At 45.3% G+C, this 19,173-nt stretch overlaps 1 protein-coding gene across 1 annotated transcript in view; it reads right to left on the bottom strand.

Annotated features, from left to right (window-relative positions):
• Nucleotides 1-600: 600 nt before the first annotated feature.
• kank1a (KN motif and ankyrin repeat domains 1a) overlaps nt 601-19,173 on the bottom strand; it is a 350,207-nt gene continuing 331,634 nt past the window's right edge. The window contains exons 6-9 of the mRNA XM_085984893.1: nt 16,271-16,513; nt 11,326-11,526; nt 9,434-9,532; nt 601-1,593 (exon numbers count right to left, since the gene is read on the bottom strand). Coding sequence (XP_085841019.1) covers nt 1,531-1,593; nt 9,434-9,532; nt 11,326-11,526; nt 16,271-16,513 — 606 coding nt within the window. The 3' untranslated portion in view covers nt 601-1,530. The remainder of the gene's footprint in view (nt 1,594-9,433; nt 9,533-11,325; nt 11,527-16,270; nt 16,514-19,173) is intronic.

Consider the following 19,173-nt stretch of genomic DNA (forward strand, 5'->3'; position numbering starts at 1 on the left):
GACCCAGAGTTAAAGTAGAAATCCCATGTCAATATTGCTCTAATTGAGCAATTAACATGTTAATTGGCAACCCGCCTCTCAAGGTGATTGCTCGCATGCAGCCTAACGCGCTGCAGTGAAATGTGGAAATCGGCGGGTTGGAACTGGTTTCCCGACGCGCCAGCAATTTCACCGCTTTTATGCCCCCCAACCGCAACCAAACCCCCACACTCCTGCAGATTACAATTCAGCCCTATGGTACTAAACTCAAATGTTGATTGTTAACAGTACTTCTGCCCAATTATCAATGCTGCTTTTGATACGAGCATTAATAGAGATAGGCCACAGGCACTAGAGGTGGGAAATCCAATGTTGTGTATTGTTGCCCAAATTAAATCAGAGTTGCATGTGAAAGGTGCTGCAGACTGTCCCCATTGCAGGTGAAGGAAAATCTGAACGGGGTTTTTGACCGACAGGGAATTGCTGCTGGGCTTCCCATCTCCACTTGCGTCCATTCCAAATCTGTAACAAGCCAGGCAAAAAAAATCCAGGCCATTATCATCTAAGCAGATTTGTATTTTAAATTTTAAGATGGCATTAATAGTAGAAGCAAACAGTGAATTAGCATAATGCAGCTTTTATTCTGAAAATATGGCAAGGATCTAAGGCACTTCAAACATTTAAATACACACGTGACAATTTAAATGTGACAAGATTGCAATCTTTATAAATATGCACAGAAAACCATGTACAGGGCTGTAATTGAAGGACAGGTCGATATACAAATAATATCTCAAACGTCACTAAAACCGAATTAGATACAATGACGTAAACAATTTCTAAAAGAATTAAAAAGCTATGTTCAATAGTAAATTGTTATTCTTCATGTAAATTCATTTTATTAGGGTATGTATAAAATAGTTTGAAAATACTGTATGACAATTTTTAACAGATACAAATGATTTTGTTTGATATATAAAAGTTACAACAATTAGGAGATATCTTTCTGCGATTAAGGGAAACCTAAACAAGGGTCATCCCTCGCGTCACCTAAATTTTAATGTAACCAACTCAATTTATATTTCCACCAAATATTATTATAAATACAATGTAGTGTTCTAATAGTATGCCATTAATACCATGACATGTTTTAATGAAAGTTTATACAGACAAAATATAGATTACAACTTCTAACAATGAATGCAATAAAATGAGAAAGCTAAACTACCATGTGTTGTGTGTTCACTGTGGACTAAAACAAAGAGACAAGACAGCATTTTAAAACAAACACTCTTTAAGAAAGCTTGCTACAGCAGCATAGGTTGAGGCAATAGTAATGCTGAGTGTGTAATGAAGACTGTATAACGCCAGCTCCCATAACGCTTTCCAGTTTAGTTGCTGGTCAGTAGATTGGCAGAGCTACCTTTTTGTACTATTGCTAAAAAAAGTTTTTGCTGGTGAGCTCAGGCACACATTTACATTCAGTATCTGTCAATATTAACAGGAATACATAGCAGCTTGGTAAAGGACTGGGTCAATGGCAGGTAGGAATCAATCAAATTTGCTTCGCCGGGTTGGGCTTGGAGAGGTTTTTCTTCCTAGCCTGGGTGTACCCTAAAAAAAGATAGATTTAGGACATTGAAAAGATGCATTGTACAATTGCGTAACTTATTCAGTGAACAGTCTATTTTTATTGTTTCAGGGTTCAAACATTAATGTTCCTTTAAATTAACTATGTCGTTTTGTAACAGTAGCAACTATAGGCATTCCTGCGCTCAATGATCTAATCAATTTTGGAAATATTTAAATACAGTACACTTATAAATTCCATTTAGTCTTCAAAGTTAAAAAAAAGTACTCTAACATTTTATTCCCACTTTGTTTTAAGATATTTAGCGTAAAGTAGTTCATACTATTAAGTAAAGTAATAAATGCCAAATATACATGGATCTAGAATGAAATAACCAATGAAGCTGTGCAGAGGTACAAGGTGTTGAAACTCCAACAAGCTGAGACAGGTTCATGCCCAGAATTCCTCAGATGGTGGGTTACTAGCCTCAGCTATCCGGTTATAGAAAACATGGAGCTCAGGATAGGCATTTCCTTCACTGGGCAGATGGAAGTAAAGTCAGTTAGTCAGGCTGAGCTGCTCACACACTGAGCAGCCCTTCCCTCAAACATGGCTGGCGTGTGTCGCGGAGATCAAAGAGGGAAGGAAAAGTTTAAATATGTTGACTGCAGTAAAACCAAGGGAACATAGAAACATAGAAGATAGGAGCAGGAGTAGGCCATTCGGCCCCTCGAGCCTGCTCCGCCATTCAATGAGATCATGGCTGATCATCCAAATTCAGTACCCTGTCCCTGCCTTCTCCCCGCCTTCTCCCCATATCCCTTGATCCCTTTAGCCTTAAGAAATATATCTAACTCCTTCTTGAATATATTTAATGAATTGGCCTCAACTGCCTTCTGTGGTAGAGAATTCCACAGGTTCACCACTCTCTGGGTGAAGAAATTCCTCATCTCTGTCCTAAATGGCTTACCCCTTATCCTTAGACTGTGACCCCTGGTTCTAGACTCCCCGGCCATCGGGAACATCCTTCCTGCATCTAGTCTGTGTAGTCCTGTTAGAATTTTATAAGTTTCAATGAGATCCCCTCTCATTCTTCTAAACTCCATCGAGTATAAGCCCAATCGATCCAATCTCTCCTCATACGTCATTCCTGCCATCCCAGGTATCAGTCTGGTGAATCTTCGCTGCACTCCTTCCATGGCAAGAACATCCTTCCTCAGATGAGACGATTGCACACAATACTCAAGATGTGGTCTCACCAAGGCCCTGTACAACTGGAGCAAGACATCCTTGTTCCTGTTCTCGAACCCCCTCGCTACGAAGGCCAACATACCATTTGCCTTCTTAACCGTCTGCTGCACCTGCATGCTTACCTTCAGCGACTGGTGCACAAGGGCACCCAGGTCTTGTTGCACTTCCCCTTCTCCCAATCTATTGCCGTTCAGATAATAATCTGCCTTCCTGTTTTTGCCACCAAAGTGGATAACCTCGCATTTATCCACATTATACTGCATCTGCCCAATCACCCAACCTGTCCAAATCATACTGGAGTTTCTCGGCATCCTCCTCACAGCACACACGCCCACCCAGCTTTGTGGCGTCTGCAAACTTGGAGATATTACATCTAGTTCCCTCGTCTAGATCATTTATATAATATTGTGAATAGCTGGGGTCCAAGGACCGATCCCTGCGGTACCCCACTAGTCACTGCATGCCACTCGTAAAAAGACCCGTTTATTCCAACTCTTTGCTTCCTGTCTGCCAACCAGTTCTCTATCCAAGTCAGTATCTTGCCCCCAATCCCATGTGCCTTAACTTTACACGTTAATCTCTTAGGCGGGACCTTATCGAAAGCCTTCTGAAAGTCCAAATACAGGAGACTTTGGTTTATCCTGAGGTTGTATGTCTGGAAACCTCGATCTACCGGCAGAAATCAGGAGCTGTTTCGTTAGGGTTTTTTTGTCTTCTCGTGGCTTTTTTTTCCCCCCCAACAGTCAGGCTCTGGAAAGTCTCTCTGAAGCTGTTGCTAAGCTACAGAGACGCTTCCAAGGTACGGGCTGACTGTTTAGCTGTTGCTAAGCAACACTGTTTGTTGTCAGATACGGAGATGAAAACCTCCGTATGCTTCAACATTAACGCTGGTATGTCCGACAGTTTTGATAGATCGGCAACAGCTCGGTCCCGTCGGTGCCGGATATAAGTTTCCTGTACACCACATCCACTGGTTCTCCCTTATCTATTTTACCAGTTACATCCTCAAAAAATTCCAGTACATTAGTCAAGCACGATTTACCTTTTGTAAATCCATGTTGACTTTGTCTGATCCTGTCACTGTTTTCCAAGTGCTCTGCTATTACATCTTTTATAATGGACTCTAGCATTTTCCCTACTATCGATGTCAGGCTTACCGGTCCATAATTCCCCGTTTTCTCTTTACCACCTTTTTTGAATAGTGGGGTAACATTAGCTACCCTCCAATCCATGGGAACTGTTCCAGAGTTTATAGAATTTTGGAAGATGACCAGCAATGCATCTACTATTTCTAGGGCCACTTCCTTAAGTACCCTACGATGTAGATTATCAGGCACTGGGGATTTATTGGCCTTCAATCCCATCAATTTCCCTAAAACCATTTCCCTACAAATACTGATTTCTTTCAGTTCCTCCCTCTCCTTAAACCCTATGTTCCCCGACATCTCTGGGAGCTTATTTGTGTCCTCCTTTGTGAAGACAGAACCAAAGTATGTATTTAATTGGTCTGCCATTTCTTTGTTCCTGTGGTAAACCACTGTTTGTATCCCACTGTGTACATGCCTCGGCTGACTCCTCCCACAAGTCCTAGTATAAAGGTGACTGCTCCCCAGCCCCTTTGTATTCTGGACCGGTCGACCACTCGAGGCAGACCTTCATTCTTTTGTTAATAAAAGCCTTTAGTTACTCTCTTAACTCTCAGTCTTTTATGAGTAATTGATAGCGCATCAATTTTATCAACAAAATTTTTATAATGGAGAAGATCCTCACACCAGCATGCCTGGACTTAGATCATCGGGAGGCGGACTCATCCACCAAGTTTACTCACTGGCTTAAGTGTTTCGAAAAATTCCTGACCGCCTCCGCAGCAATCAAATCGGACGAGGACAAACTGGATGTCCTGACCTCCAAAGTGAACCACCGAGTGTACTCGGTCATCCAAGACGCGACCTCGTACGCGGACGCTATCAAGCTCCTCAAGGACCAGTACACGCGCCCAGTGAACGAAGTGTACGCCAGGCACCTTCTGGGGAGTCGTAAACAACAACCTGGGGAATCGACCGTGGAATACCTTCAGGCACTGTCTGTGCTTGGCCGGGCCTGTGGTTGTAAGGATGTAAAGGCCGCCGTGTACACAGAGGAACTTATCCGGGACGCTTTTGTAGCGGGCCACAGATCCAATTACACCCGACAGCGACTGTTGGAGCAGAGTGACCTCGACCTCAACAAGGCCTCTGAACTCGCACTATCATTGGATGCAGCCTACCAGGGCATGGATGCCAACTCCTCTGCACCGTGGACGCCGCGGGGAATGACAGCCTGGGACACGGTAGGACCGCCTCATAGCGACGTGCCACCCCAGCCACAGCCCAACTACCGCAGCAGTGCCCCAAGGCCAGAAATGTTACTTCTGTGGCCAGGCAAAACACCCCAGAGCGCGCTGCCCGGCGAAAAACGCGATCTGCTCGGGCTGCGGGAAGAAGGGACACTACGCTAACGTCTGCAGGGCCAAAGCCACCCCGAACCCCAGCAGCGCCGCGTGTGGGCCATGCGGGCCGCCATCTTGGGCCTCCCCGGCCATGTGCAAACCACCGGTACAGCAGCCATTTTGGACGCCTCCAGCCACATGGGGATCATGGACGCCGCCATCTTGGACGACAGCCAGAACGCAGCAGGCTCCCAACACCGCCTCATCTGATACCCGCAGCGACACACCGACCCCTACGCTGGCATCCATTACACTGGACCAAGCGAGACCGCACCAGCTGGCCAGTTCCACAATGGACATTAAGGTAAATGGCCACGATACAACCTGCCTTTTTGACTCTGGGAGCACGGAGAGCTTCATCCACCCCGACACGGTGCGGCGTTGCTCTCTCCCAGTCCTGCCTGCGCACCAGCGGATTTCTATGGCCTCCGAGTCCCAGTCGGCGGACATCGGCGGCTACTGCGTAGTGACACTCGTAGTAGACGGGACCGTGTACGATCATTTTAAACTTCTGGTCCTGCCCGACCTCTGCGCTGCCATCCTGCTGGGGTTAGATTTTCAGTGCCACCTTAAAAGTGTTACGATGGTGTACGGTGGACCGCTACCCCCACTCACAGTCCGCAGCCAGCAGCTCCCAAATTGCCCGCCGCGCACCAGGTGCAACCTCTCCATACTCAGAGTCACCCCCCCGCCCCCACTGTTTGCTAACCTCACCCCCAACTGTAAGCCCATCGCCACAAAGAGCAGGCGATACAGTGCCGGGGACAGGGTTTTCATTAAAACCGAAGTGGAGCGGCTCCTGAAGGAAGGGATTATTGAGGGCAGCACCAGCCCCTGGCGAGCCCAGGTTGTGGTCGTTAAGACCGGCGAGAAGCAGCGCCTGGTCATCAACTACAGCCAGACAATAAATCGCTACACCCTGCTGGACACCTACCCACTCCCCCGCATAGCTGATATGGTCAACCAGATCGCGCAGTACCGCGTCTTCTCGACCATTGACCTGAAATCAGCGGACCACCAGCTCCCTATCCGCCCTGAGGACCGCCAGTATACTGCCTTTGAGGCAAACGGCCGCCTCTACCACTTCCTTCGGGTTCCCTTTGGCGTCACCAATGGGGTCTCCGTCTTCCAAAGGGAGATGGACCGGATGGTAGATCAAAATGCGTTGCAGGCCACTTTCCCATATCTGGACAATGTGACCATCTGCGGCCGTGACTTGCAGGACCATGACGCAAACCTCGAAAAATTCCTCCGCACCGCCCAACTCCTGAACCTGACATATAACAAGGAGAAGTGCATATTCCGCACAAACCGCCTCGCCATCCTTGGCTGTGTTGTGGAACACGGAGTCATCGGCCCCGACCCCGACCGGATGCGTCCCCTTATGGAACTCCCACTGCCCCACTGCCTCAAGGCCCTGAAGAGGTGCCTAGGGTTTTTCTCCTATTATGCCCAGTGGGTCCCCTACTATGCGAACAAGGCCCATCCGCTGATCAAGTCCACCTCTTTTCCCTTGACGGCAGAGGCCCGCTTAGCCTTCCACCGTATCAAGGAAGACATTGCCAAAGCCACCATGCACGCAGTGGACGAATCCATCCCCTTCTAGGTGGAAAGCGACGCGTCCGACTTTGCCCTGGCCGCTACCCTCAATCAGGCGGGGAGACCCGTGGCCTTCTTTTCACGAACCCTCCAAGGCCCGGAGACCAGACACTCCGCTGTTGAGAAGGAGGCCCAGGCGATTGTGGAGGCTGTGCGTCATTGGAGGCACTACCTGGCCAGAAAACGATTTACCCTGCTCACTGACCAACGTTCAGTTGCTTTCATGTTTAACAACAAGCAGAGGGGCAAAATCAAAAATGACAAGATCTTGAGGTGGAGAATCGAACTTTCCACCTACAATTACGAGATCTTGTACCGGCCCGGGAAGCTCAATGAACCCCCGGATGCGCTATCGCGTGGCACCTGCACCAGCGCGCAGATCGATAGACTGCGGGCCCTCCACAATGACCTCTGCCACCCGGGGGTCACCAGGTTCTTCCACTTCATCAAGGCCCGCAACCTGCCTTACTCTATTGAGGAGGTCAGGACCATGACCAGGAACTGCCAAGTCTGCGCTGAGTGCAAACCGCACTTTTATAGACCAGACAGGGCCCACCTGATAAAAGCCACTCGCCCCTTCGAGCGCCTGAGCGTTGATTTTAAAGGGCCTCTCCCCTCCTCCGACCGCAATGTGTACTTCCTCAATATTATTGATGAGTACTCCCGTTTCCCGTTCGCCATCCCCTGCCCGGACATGACCAGTGCCACGGTCATTAAATGTCTGAACGACCTCTTCACCCTGTTCGGTTTCCCCAGCTATATCCATAGCGACCGGGGCTCATCGTTTATGAGCGATGAACTCCGTCAGTACCTGCTAACTAGGGGTATTGCCACAAGCAGGACCACCAGTTACAACCCCCGGGGGAACGGACAGGTGGAAAGAGAAAATGCGACAGTTTGGAAGGCCGCCCTGCTAGCCTTAAAGTCTAGGGGCCTTCCGACCTCCCGCTGGCAGGATGTGCTCCCCGATGCGCTCCACTCTATTCGGTCACTGCTCTGCACTGCCACTAACGCCACCCCTCATGAGAAAATGTTTGTCTTCCCAAGGAAGTCCACATCGGGGACATCGCTACCGCCATGGCTGACGTCCCCAGGGCCGGTCCTACTGAGAAGGCACGTGAGGACCCATAAAACGGACCACCTGGTCGAGAGGGTCGACCTCCTCCACGCCAACCCCCAGTATGCTTACATTGCATACCCGGACGGGCGGGAGGACACAGTCTCCATAAGAGACCTTGCACCCTCGGGGGCCGCAGTAACCCACTACTCACTACCACCCCCCCCCCCCACGATCCGATATCCAGCCCCGGCAGACGGCAGGCCTGGGCCCAGCGACCCGCTTGACATCTACGAGGACGACACGCCTGTGCCACAGCCTACGCGGGACTCGACGCCGGAAGCTCCACTACCCCTGCCGTCGCCACGCCGATCACAGCGGCAGACAAGACCTCCGGAGAGACTCCAATACACTAACTTTTAATACACTTCACCCCGCCGGACTCAATTTTAAACAAGGGGTGAATGTGGTAAACCACTGTTTGTATCCCACTGTGTACATGCCTGGACATGCCTCGGCTGACTCCTCCCACAAGTCCTAGTATAAAGGTGACTGCTCCCCAGCCCCTTTGTATTCTGGACCGGTCGACCACTCGAGGCAGACCTTCATTCTTTTGTTAATAAAAGCCTTTAGTTACTCTCTTAACTCTCAGTCTTTTATGAGTAATTGATAGCGCATCAGTTCCCCATTATAAATTCCCCCCGATTCTGACTGCAAGGGACCTATGCTTGACTTCCCCAATCTTTTTCTCTTCACACATCTATAGAAGCTTTTACAGTCAGTTTTTATGTTCCCCGCTAGCTTACTCTCATACTCTATTTTCCCCCTCTTAATTAATCCCTTTGTCCTCCTTTGTTGAATCCTAAACTGCTCCCAATCCTCAGGTTTGCTGCTTTTTCTGGCCAAATTATATGTCCTCTCCTTGGATCTTATGCTATCCCTAATTTCCCTTGTTCCCTTTTTTGTTTTATTTTTATGCCAAACAGGGATGAACAAATTCTGTCGTTCATCCATGCGATCTTTAAATGTTTGCCATTGCCTATCCACCGTCAACCCTTTGAGTAACATTCCCCAATTAAACCTACCCAACTCGCGCCTCATACCATCGTAGTTTCCTTTATTTAAATTCAGGACCCTAGTCTCTGAGTCAACTACTTCACTCTCCATCTTAATGAAGAATTCTATCATATTATGATTGCTACGCCCCAAGGGGCCTCGCACAAGATTGTTAATTATTCCTTTCTCATTACCTAATACCCAGTCTAAGATGGCCTGATCTCTAGTTGGTTCCTCGACATATTGGTCCAGGAAACCATCCCGTATACACTCCAGGAATTCCTCCTGCAACATATTCCAGCTTTTCACTGTGACATAACAGTGAAGCTAGGCATCTTTTTTAAACTGGAGGATATTTATCCACAGATCATTTAAGCTCCAGATGAAAACACATCATTAATTTTAAAGGAAAATGATCTAAATGTGTACTCACCGGTGACGGAGCTTTGGAGAAGTTTACATGAGCATAAAGCAAGACTCCTATATCTTTATGACCAGCCTCGAGAGCAATGGATAAAGCTGTGCTTCCATCCTGAATATAAAGACAGAATTGGGTTCATTTACTTAATGACTCCAGAATGGTCATACCCTTGTATATTTGAAAATCAGAATGAAATTTGTATTGAAAGTAGTTCTTGACGATTGCCAGCAGTTCCATTAAAAAAAATCCTTTTCCTTTTTATCTCAATGGTGTTATGACCAGTAAAACCAAAGTACCTGTAAATGGAAATTTGGGTAAAATATCTACTAAGAGCTAACTGACCAGAACTAAAACACACAAGCGATTTTTTTTGTCCCAAATTTTCCTTTAGAAATAAAACTAAAGTTGGTAAATAAGTGTTAAGAGGTTTTCGACCAGTATCCGAGTACTTATTATCCATTTTTGAGCAGCAGTTGGCTGCATATCAAAACACCAGTTACTGGCTACTGGGTTGTTCCTGCTATTATTAACAGGCTGCAAATGGTCCAAATGGCTGATGAAATGCAGTGACTTTAAAATCTCCAAGAACACTGGCTGCGAATAGCAATTTAATTGGCTAAATCCTCTTGCATTTATATAATGAAAGCAGGTCTTCCACAACTAATATAACATATCTGAGGGTTACTTAAAACTTAGCAACATATGATAGAAATGAACGTGTTATGGGGCCTCGTCTTTGCCAGGTATTGCTCCACCTCCACAAAGTGAACCAGTGTTGTGTGTGTCAATTACACTAACCACAAACGTCACCTTTGTTAAAATCCCACGAATAGAAAGCAACCACCTCAGAAGTGTGCAAAAATCACACGCTGGAACGGTGAAAAAATTTTAACGTTCTTTTCCCACTCATTCAAAACATTTATTATAGAATTTAACAGCGTCTGAACATGGCAGAGAAAAAGCTTGATGTTATCCCTGACCAGTTTGGAAGGGTTGTGTACTGCTGAATAATGAGATGCAGAAGCTTATGCCTCCTCACAGAACTAGCCTTACTCAGATAGTAGGGTTGAAAGATCTTGGGTCTTCACACAGATAATTGTTGTGATTAAAGCATGGATCCTTTATATTGTATTAATTTACATAGAAGCATTTCCCCATCTTAATATAATTTTTTTTTTATTAATTACTTTTAATCTTTCAGCCAGGAAAGGAAGCCTCTGACAGATGATATACAAGTTAATAAAATGGTATGGAAAAAAGTTAACCCAGAGTACTAAACAATGGAAATAGGGCAAATGGACACAGATTCAAACTAATAAAAGGTAACTTCAATAAAGAACTGCTATCAGGAGGCTCTTTTTCCACACAGAGTGATCAGTCCTCTCATTCATCAATATTTTGCAGAAAGTACTAGCAAGGAGATGTGTTCTGCAACTGTGATGGATTTGATCATTTTATTTGGTGCACAGATGGATGAATTCACAAAGTAACTGAAACCTCTGGGTAGACTTGATGATGGAGGAGGAATTAATGTGGCCATTTTGCAGGGAAAGGATCAAAAATACATTGAAACAGGTGATATTTACTCAGTGCTTTCCTACACAAATAGCACAGTTGCTAGCAACCACAGTAATGTGATGTTCCACAGCTCAAACACTCATGACCTTTTCAAATGTTAGTCAGTGACTGGCTGTGAAATGTTGCATCAGATCCATCAGCTATCCTCTACATCTCAGTTGACACAGGTTAAACTATTCTGTGCAATCACATTTAGTATTAATGAAATAAATGCTTCCATGCAGAGAGGAAAATGGTATGGGTAACAGATAGATAGTTCAGTATAAACAGCCTGAAAATAGACAAACATTTAGACCCCGCAGTACAATGTCTTAATAATAACTTACGCTGTCAGCTAAGGTGGAATCACATCCAGGTTGGGCCAGGAGGAGCTTAACTATCTCCACGTGCCCGTGCTCACTTGCACACATCAGAGCTGTAGAGCCCTCGTCATCCTGGATATTAACATCAGCACCACAGAGAAGAAGCGCTTTCACCATGTCCATCCGACCATGGCTCACTGCAAGCATCAGCGCCGTTTGACCAGCCTAAAACCAGAACATATACAACCAATGAAGTACAGAGCTTGTATAATAGATTGAGCTATATATTGCAAGAACTATTTCCACACTAGAAAGTGTACAAAAATAGAATGAGACTGTAACAGAACACTTCAGCAAAGATTCATATCTGTGAATTTCATCTTAATCACAGCTCCCTGGGGAATCAAGTGAGGCAAAATGCTTCACAATAGGGAGACATAGGAAATAAGAGAGTCAGTTAATAAGGTGCATGTCACACAGAGACTATAAATAAAGAAAAATAATTTTTAAAAAGCTATCTAAATAAGGAATGACAATACCACCCAACCCATCAAGCCTGTTCCTTCCAGCAGACCATGTACAATTTGAATAGGAACATGAGTCGGCCATTCTCTCGAGCCTATTCCGCCATTCAATTGGATCATGGCTGAGCTGTAACTAAACTCTGTTTATCCATCTTTGATGCATATCCCTCGATACCCCTACCTAATAAATACTTGTCGATCTCAGTCTTAAAAAGTTCAATTAACCCAATTTATGCAGCCTTTTGGGGGGGAGGATTCCAGATTTCCACTACCCTTTGTGTGAAGACGTGCTTCCCGACTTCACGCCTGAATAGCAAACTTCTAATTTTAAGACCAGGTCCCCTTGCTCTGGGTTCTCCCGCTAGAGGAAATAACTTCTCTGTATTATCAAATCCTTTTATCATTTTAAACACCTCAATTAGATCACCCCTCAACCTACTAAACTCAGTGGAATACAAACCAAGTTTATGCAAGCTGTCCTCAATTTACCCCTTGAAGCTCTGGTATCATTCTGGTGAATCTGAGCTGTACCCGCTACAAGGCCATGATATACTTCCTGAAGTGTATTGCCCAAAATTGAACGCAGCACGCCAGATGGGGTCTGACCAAGGCTCTGTACAACTGTCCTTTGTATTACAGCTCCCTTGAGATAAAGGCCAACATTCTATTAGCCTTTTTGATTACTTTTTGTACCTGTGCACTAGATTTTTGTAGCTGGACACCCTGCTCCTCCACAGCTCCTAGTCTCGAACCATTAACAAGATATTCCAATGTGTCTTTTTTGGATTCAAACTGGTTGACCTCACATTTCCCCACATTGAACTGCCGCAGTTTTGCCCACTCAAAATTGGTTCACGTCCCTTTGTAGCTTCCTGCTCCCGTCTGCTCAACTTACTGTGCTTCCTAACTCTGCCATCTGCAAACGTGGATCTACAACAACTCTCTATTCTTCCATCCAAGTCATTGGTATATATCATGAAAAGCTGAGGCACAATTACAGATCCCTCGGGAACACTACAAGTCACATCCAGTCAAAGTACATTTCCTTTATCCCTAACTCTTTGTCTCCTACCTCCCAACCAATTATTTTTTATTTATTAACCTCTAGTGTGGAACCTTATCAAATGCCCTCTAGAAGTCCATATAGATAATATCCATAGTCACTTCCCTGTCCAATTTGGATAGCTGTAAACTTTCGCTTGTGGGGAAAGTTTGATCAAGTTTCCTTCTCGGATATTATCCTAATAATTTATTTAGCATTCTAATTGATGATCAGTCTAGTCAGAGCAGTCATGTGCTAGTCAGAGTAGAAATAGAAGGATATTTCAGATAAATACGTGGCTAGAGGAATGGTGCAAGGAGGAGGGATTCAAATTCCTGGGACATTGGAACCGGTTCTGGGGGAGGTGGGACCAGTACAAACTGGACGGTTTGCACCTGGGCAGGACCGGGACTGATGTCCTAGGGGGAGTATTTGCTAGTGCTGTTGGGGAGGGTTTAAACTAAAATGGCAGGGAGTTGGGAACCTGTGCAGGGAGACAGAGGAAAGGGAAGCAAGGATAGAAGCAAAAGACAGGAAGGAGAAAAGCAAAAGTGGAAGGCAGAGAAAATCAAGGGTGTAAATCAAACAGGGCCACAGTAAATAATAATTCTAAAAGGACTAAGAGTGTGAAAAAAACAAGCCTGAAGGCTTTGTCTTAATGCAAGGAGCATTCGTAATAAGGTGGATGAATTAGCTGCGCAAATAGATGTAAACGGATATGATCTAATTGGGATTACAGAGACATGGCTATAATAGCAGAGCACTTAGAAAAAAGTGACCGGATTGGACAAAGTCAACATGGATTTACAAAAGGTAAATCGTGCTTGACTAATCTACTGGAATTTTTTGAGGATGTAACTGGTAAAATAGATAAGGGAGAACCAGTGGATGTGGTGTATTTGGATTTTCAAAATGCTTTCGATAAGGTCCCGCGTAAGAGATTAGTGTGTAAAATTAAGGCACATGGGATTGGGGCAAGGTATTGACTTGGATAGAGAACTGGATGGCAGACCGAAAGCAAAGAGTTGGAATAAACGGCTCTTTTTCCAAGTGGCAGGCAGTGACTAGTGGGGTACCGCAGGGATCGGTCCTTGGACCCCAGCTATTCACAATATATATTAATGATCTGGACGAGGGAACTAGATGTAATATCTCCAAGTTTGCAGATGACACAAAGCTGGGTGGGCGTGTATGCTGTGAGGAGGATGCCGAGAAACTCCAGTATGATTTGGACAGGTTGGGTGATTGGGCAGAAGCATGGCAGATGCAGTATAACATGAATAAATGTGAGGTTATCCACTTTGGTGGCAAAAACAAGGCGGCAGATTATCTGAACGGCAATAGATTGAGAGAAGGGGAAGTGCAACGAAACCTGGGTGTCCTTGTGCACCAGTCCCTGAAGGTAATCATGCAGGTGAAACAGGCGGTTAAGAAGGCAAATGGTATTTTGGCCTTCATAGCGAGAGGATTCGAGTACTGGAGCAAGGATGTCTTGCTGCAGTTGTACAGGCCCTTGGTGAGACCACACCTTGAGTATTGTGTGCAGTTTTGGTCACCTTATCCGAGGAAGGATGTTCTTGCCATGGAGGGAGTGCAGCAAAGATTCACCAGGCTGATACCTGAGATGGCAGGAATGACGTATGAGGAGAGATTGGGTCGATTGGGCTTATATTCGCTGGAGTTTAGAAGGATGAGAGGGGATCTCATTGAAATTTATAAAATTCTGACAGGCCTAGACAGACTAGATGCAGGAAGGATGTTCCCGATGGCGGGGGAGTCCAGAACCAGGGGGTCACAGGCTAAGGATAAGAGGTAAGCCATTTAGGACAGAGATGAGGTGGAATTTCTTCACCCAGAGAGTGGTGAACCTGTGGAATTCTCTACCACAGAAGGCAGTGGAGGCCAATTCATTAAATATATTCAAGAAGGAGTTAGATATATTTCTTAAGGCTAAAGGGATCAAGGGGTATGGGGAGAAAGCAGGGACAGGGTACTGAATTTGGATGATCAGCCATGATCTCATTAAATGGCGGAGCAGGCTCGAGGGGCCGAATGGCCTACTCCTGCTCCTATCTTTTATGTTTCTATGTTTCTATAACTCAAAATAAATGTACCCCGAGGTCTGAATTTGTAATTAACGTATATAACAGTTACAAGAAAGTTCAGGGAAAGTGTAATGCAGGATTAGGCTAAATTATGAGGACAGCCTGCATTAACTTGGTTTGTATTCCTTTGAGTTTAGTAGGTTGAGGGGTGATCTAATTGAGGTGCTTAAAATTATAAAAGGATTTGATAGAGTAGATACAGAGAAGCTATTTCCTCTGGTGGGAGAACCCAGAGCAAGGGGCCGTGGTCTTCAATTATAGGTTTGCTATTCAGCAGTGAAGTCACACTTCTTCACACAAAAGGGTAGTGGAGATAATGTACAGAGATAAAATCAAGTGTTCGTAAGGGGTAAGGTGTGGGGTAGACTAGAGAGAAGCACAAGGAAAAGAAATCTAAGGCAGTAGATGAACACAAGGGCTGAAAGATGCAGATGGGAGTCAGACCTCCGATCCAGCGAATGTTGCTATAGTTGTAACAGGTGACAAAGGAGGCCTGAATGTCCTAGTTGGACATCTTTGAATGATTTTTTTTTTGGGGGGGGGGGGGGGGGGGAAGGAGAGAAAGGGATAAGAAATAAAGGAGGTTGCACAAGAAAATTAGTTGCCATAAAATGGTCAGCTCTGTCTGGTTATGCTTTTATTACTATTGTACTGTTACCAAAACCAGCTCTTGTTTGAAAATTATAAAAATGTTCTTCCGCAACTTTTCAAAGCTGATATATTAAGCTCAATACACAGATAACCTTTATAAAACACTGGTGCGACCTCAACTAGAGTATTGTGTCCAATTCTGGGCACCGCACTTTAGGAAGGATGTGAAGGCTTGAGAGGGTGCAGAAAAGATTTATAAGAATGGTTTCAGGGATGAGGGACTTCAGTTACGTGGACAGACTGGAGCTGGGCTTGTTCTCCTTAGAGCAGAGAAGGTTGAGAGGAGATTTGATAGAGATGTTCAAAATCATGAGGGGTCTAGACAGAAAGAAACTGTTCCCATTGGTGGAAGTGTCGAGAACCAGAGGACACAGGTTTAAGGTGATTGGCAGAAAAACCAAAGGCAACATGAGGAAAAACTTTACGCAGCGAGTGGTTAGGATCTGGAATGCACTGCCCGAGAGGGTGGTGGAGGCAGATTCAATCGTGACTTTCAAGTACCTGAAGGAAAAAAAATTGCAGGGCTACAAAAAGAGGCAAGATATCAAAGAAAAGGAAAGATATTAAAAATGGTTTCAGGTTAAAATTAAGAGTTTCATAATGATCTCTCAAACCAATCGCTACAATATAAAATGAACGTTACTAACCTGACTGGCTTTTGCATTCACATCTCCTTGACTAAACAGGTCATCCACAATTCTCATGTCTTTCTCATTTTCCACTGCAGCAAGAGCAGCAAGCATGATGGGAGTATAGCCAGCTTTGTTCTGCTGATTAACATTGCATACATCTGTAATAAAGAAAGATATTACTTCCTCAATATCAAAATAATCCAGAAAAGCTTTGTTAATACAGATAGGCCTAGAAATTCGGTGGCGCCCCAAACCTGGGCGCCGGAATTACCGCTCCGGGCGGAGCCGCTTGCGCCAGCCAGATACTCAGTTTCAGCGCCCCAAACAGAAGCGGGGCGTTGCTCGAGGCGCCCTGCATCCCTCTTGGGGCGCTGCAACTGAATATCGCAGCGCAACGCGCCACACGCTGCGGCACGGCGCACTGCGGTGCTGCAGGCCTTCCTCCCCTTCTTAAAGGGGAGGGGCCTGCACCAGCGCGATCGGTGATCGCGAGTGCCGGCAAAAGAGCCCGGCACCGACCACTCGGGACACAGCCGGCACTGCCCGGGGGGGGGGGGGGCCTCAGGAGGCCGGCGCGAGGAGGTGATGGCAGGTGGCCAGCAAAAAAAATGGCTGCCCCGCACCTCCCCTTTAATTAGCGCCACTACCACCGCAGGTAGGCCTCCCTGAACCGGTCGCAAATTGCGACCGGCGTTACAGTGGGGGGCGCGACCAAATATCACGATCGGGGCGGTAGTGGGGCGCTGCGCACACCAATGACGTCATCGGTGGCGGTGCAGTGCTGCAGGCTAACGCCGCCATTAGCGCCCCGCTAAATTTCGCAGGAGGCGTGGCCAGTGGCGCTAAACCCACGAAGTGCACTCTTTGAGCGCTAACTGGTGGCGCAGCCCACCAAATTTCTAGCCTATAATCTTTTCAAAAAACAGCTATCCAATGGCATTGGGAAAAAAAGTGGAACATGCATTTTGATTAACCTTCAAGAGTAATAAAGACTGATTGTTTGTTCAATTGGAGGATACAATAACTCAATGAGCTATAATTTACTGTCAAAATAATGGTGAGACCAACAGCGCTCATCGTTATTTATGTGCAAATTGGGCAGCAACTTCAGGCGATGGTGGTTCCGCAATTAAATGCGAAAATCCGAAAGTTGCTGTCCTAGATGCACCGTTCCACTGGCAGCTTTGTGAAAATGGCATCTTGCCATCTGACTTCCCATTCAAACACATTGATCGGCGTGAAGTTCCTGTATTTGCATGGTAGGTACGAACTAAACTCACCAGAAAAAGTTAGGGCTTGTCCTTTTCAATTTAAGTACCCTTTATAACAGCGTGTTAAGCGTTAATTACTGCCAAACAACCTCACTGGCACTGAAAATGAACTTTTACAAGTGTGGAATCTCATTCCTTCAGCTTTTAATTCTTGTTGGAGCTTTATGAAAATTAATAATTTTTTTAAAACTTTTTCTTTGTCTCTTTTTCTCTCTCAATCTAATCTAATCTTTCTTTCTCTATTTTGCTTTGTATACCTGATTTGACATTGAATTCACCATTCTGCTTCAGACTGCACTATTCATTAATAATTCTTCAATCTGATTGGGTAAGATACACAGTTGTACCTGTAGAGGGCACCATGCTGTTTGGATCTCTAACTTACAATGGGCCAGTAATTCCGGTCCCAACGCGTGAGTACGGACGGTGTACTCACACGTGGGCCCGTTGGAAGTGCCGGATTTCAGCATGCACAGCAAACCGACATTTCCTCTCCATCGAAGCAAGGGGTTAAGAGGTCCAACGCGTGCGCGCAGAACTTCCTTCTTTTTGACAGGTTTGCGCGTGTGCAAGGGCCTGAACTTTTTAGAAATGAAAAAAGGAGGCGTAAGGAGTGGATTCTTGAAGGTAAGTGGTCTATTATTTAAAATTATTACATTTTTTCCACAGATTCATTGTTTATAAGGACTTTACAGTAAGGTAAGTTTATTTTTAGACCCGATTTCGTAAAAAATTATTTTTTCAAAAACTTTATTAATTGTTTTAAATAGTTTTTAAAAGTTATTTATAGTTTATTTAATTATTGGGATGTTTTTAAAATTTTTAATTAAAGTTAAACTAGTCTTTTGGGCGCCCGTACTTTTCATGAGTTTGACAGTCTTTACTTTCAAACTCATGAATGAGTTTCCCCTCCCCTGATTGGCTGCAGAGTGCTCACCTGATCCCAGCCGGCACATCGCACTAACTACGCCGCTGGATCAGGCAAGCACATCGCGCCGACAGCTGAACCGGGCCAGTGACAGGAAATGCGAGCAGGCCCGGGCTTCAGATGTCGGCGTGCCGGGTGAGTGCACATCGGGGGCTTGCACGCGCGGCAAGCACCCGATCCTAATTTCTGGCCCAATAACTTTCAGTGCAAAACCTCATGGATAGCAAGGGCAAGTCTAATGAGCAGCAGTGCCATTCGTTCGCCACTTATTGTAAATTCTGGCCCAATAGCTTTGGCACTAAGAATAACAAGACATTTCATCCAGGTACCTTCGAATGTTATGCGTCAACAGCAAAGCTAGCATTTCAATAGAGCAAGAGTATTTAATAATGATCTTTAAGAAAAGGCATATTTGTCACTGATCCAAAAATTTGCAAAGTACTTTTATGATGCACATTATAGCTCTGGCTTCTCTCTATACAGGCCAGATCAGAAGGGTGGCAACAACATTCTCTTGGTTCCAACAGCATTGACTTCCTTTCCCTTTTTTCTTTCTCCTCCCCCCGCTATGTCTGACTCATACAGTGAAATAGGTATATTGACTTAAAGATTACAGCACATGCCTATTCTTTAATCTGTTTAAAAACCTTTTACCAATGCAAGTGCTATTCACTCAAAAAAAAATATTTTATGGCATTTAAACATTTTGTTCTCTCAAT

Source organism: Somniosus microcephalus, chromosome 1 (genome assembly GCF_052327205.1).
Source record: "Somniosus microcephalus isolate GS21.2 chromosome 1, FLI_Smic_1.0, whole genome shotgun sequence".
Lineage (NCBI taxonomy): Eukaryota > Metazoa > Chordata > Chondrichthyes > Squaliformes > Somniosidae > Somniosus > Somniosus microcephalus.